The sequence below is a fragment of the Penaeus monodon genome, chromosome 29 (genome assembly GCF_015228065.2).
Source record: "Penaeus monodon isolate SGIC_2016 chromosome 29, NSTDA_Pmon_1, whole genome shotgun sequence".
NCBI classification, from domain to species: domain Eukaryota; kingdom Metazoa; phylum Arthropoda; class Malacostraca; order Decapoda; family Penaeidae; genus Penaeus; species Penaeus monodon.
Genome location: NC_051414.1, coordinates 26,071,526 through 26,072,360, shown reverse-complemented (window position 1 = coordinate 26,072,360; position 835 = coordinate 26,071,526). Strand labels below are relative to the sequence as shown.

The 835-nt window shown below is 30.3% G+C and overlaps 2 protein-coding genes across 2 annotated transcripts in view; both read right to left on the bottom strand.

Annotated features, from left to right (window-relative positions):
• Positions 1-236, bottom strand: part of LOC119591796 (gastrula zinc finger protein XlCGF8.2DB-like) — a 6,080-nt gene extending 5,844 nt beyond the window's left edge. Inside the window, exon 1 of the mRNA XM_037940541.1 lies at positions 168-236. Coding sequence (XP_037796469.1) covers positions 168-236 — 69 coding nt within the window. The remainder of the gene's footprint in view (positions 1-167) is intronic.
• LOC119592082 (longitudinals lacking protein, isoforms H/M/V-like) overlaps positions 1-835 on the bottom strand; it is a gene marked incomplete at its 5' end in the record, with an annotated part of 34,503 nt that overhangs the window by 9,150 nt on the left and 24,518 nt on the right.

Genomic DNA, 835 nt, shown 5'->3' with positions numbered 1-835 from the left:
TGATACAATGCAAATCCCAAACTGCACAGCACTTCCCTACCATGAAATAATCTCAAAACCTAGTTTTCAACTCCATTTTCTATTATCAGTCTAACAGTGTTATTGTATTGGAAGCAATGTAGTATTTTTCTTCTACATTCACCTTATAATCACAAAAATGTACATACCACATATGCTAAGACCACTAAGAATACCCACAAAAGAAGCACACCAAAGTGGATCTTAATACAAACCATGCCAAAAATTTATCACAGAGGTAGATAAGGATTACATCATTTAAGTCTTGCACGGAAAAACTAATTTTGTTAACCAATTAGATATAGTACTAAGCAGTGGTTGCATAAAATCATGCAAAAGTAAATCAAAACCTGCTCACATCTTACCTTTTTGGCATTACTTAACAATCCCACTCTCACAGGACTTATTTTTCAAAGGCTTATAATCATGAAGACAATAGCATTTTTTTCTAGTATGAAATATATTTTTTAACAATTGTAAGCATTTCCCACATGGTACTAGAAGAAATATAAAGTTGTGTTAATAATTTATAAAAGAACCAACTTGACTCAAAAGCAAAGTATTATGAAAATCAATTACTTCTTGTATCTGTATTGTGAATAATAGGCTTATGGTATAGAGTTAACACTAAGCTTCAAGTTGTCAGTATCAAAAAGTTTAAAATGGTGTAAAAGATTTCCATTGGAGGCTTTCATGGCAATTCTAAAGTGCTGACAAGTAATTAATTGGCATGCATGTCTTTTATCAAATATTTTTGTTCTCAGTTTCATACATATAAACATACACATTATATATAAATAAAACCATACTAAGAAAC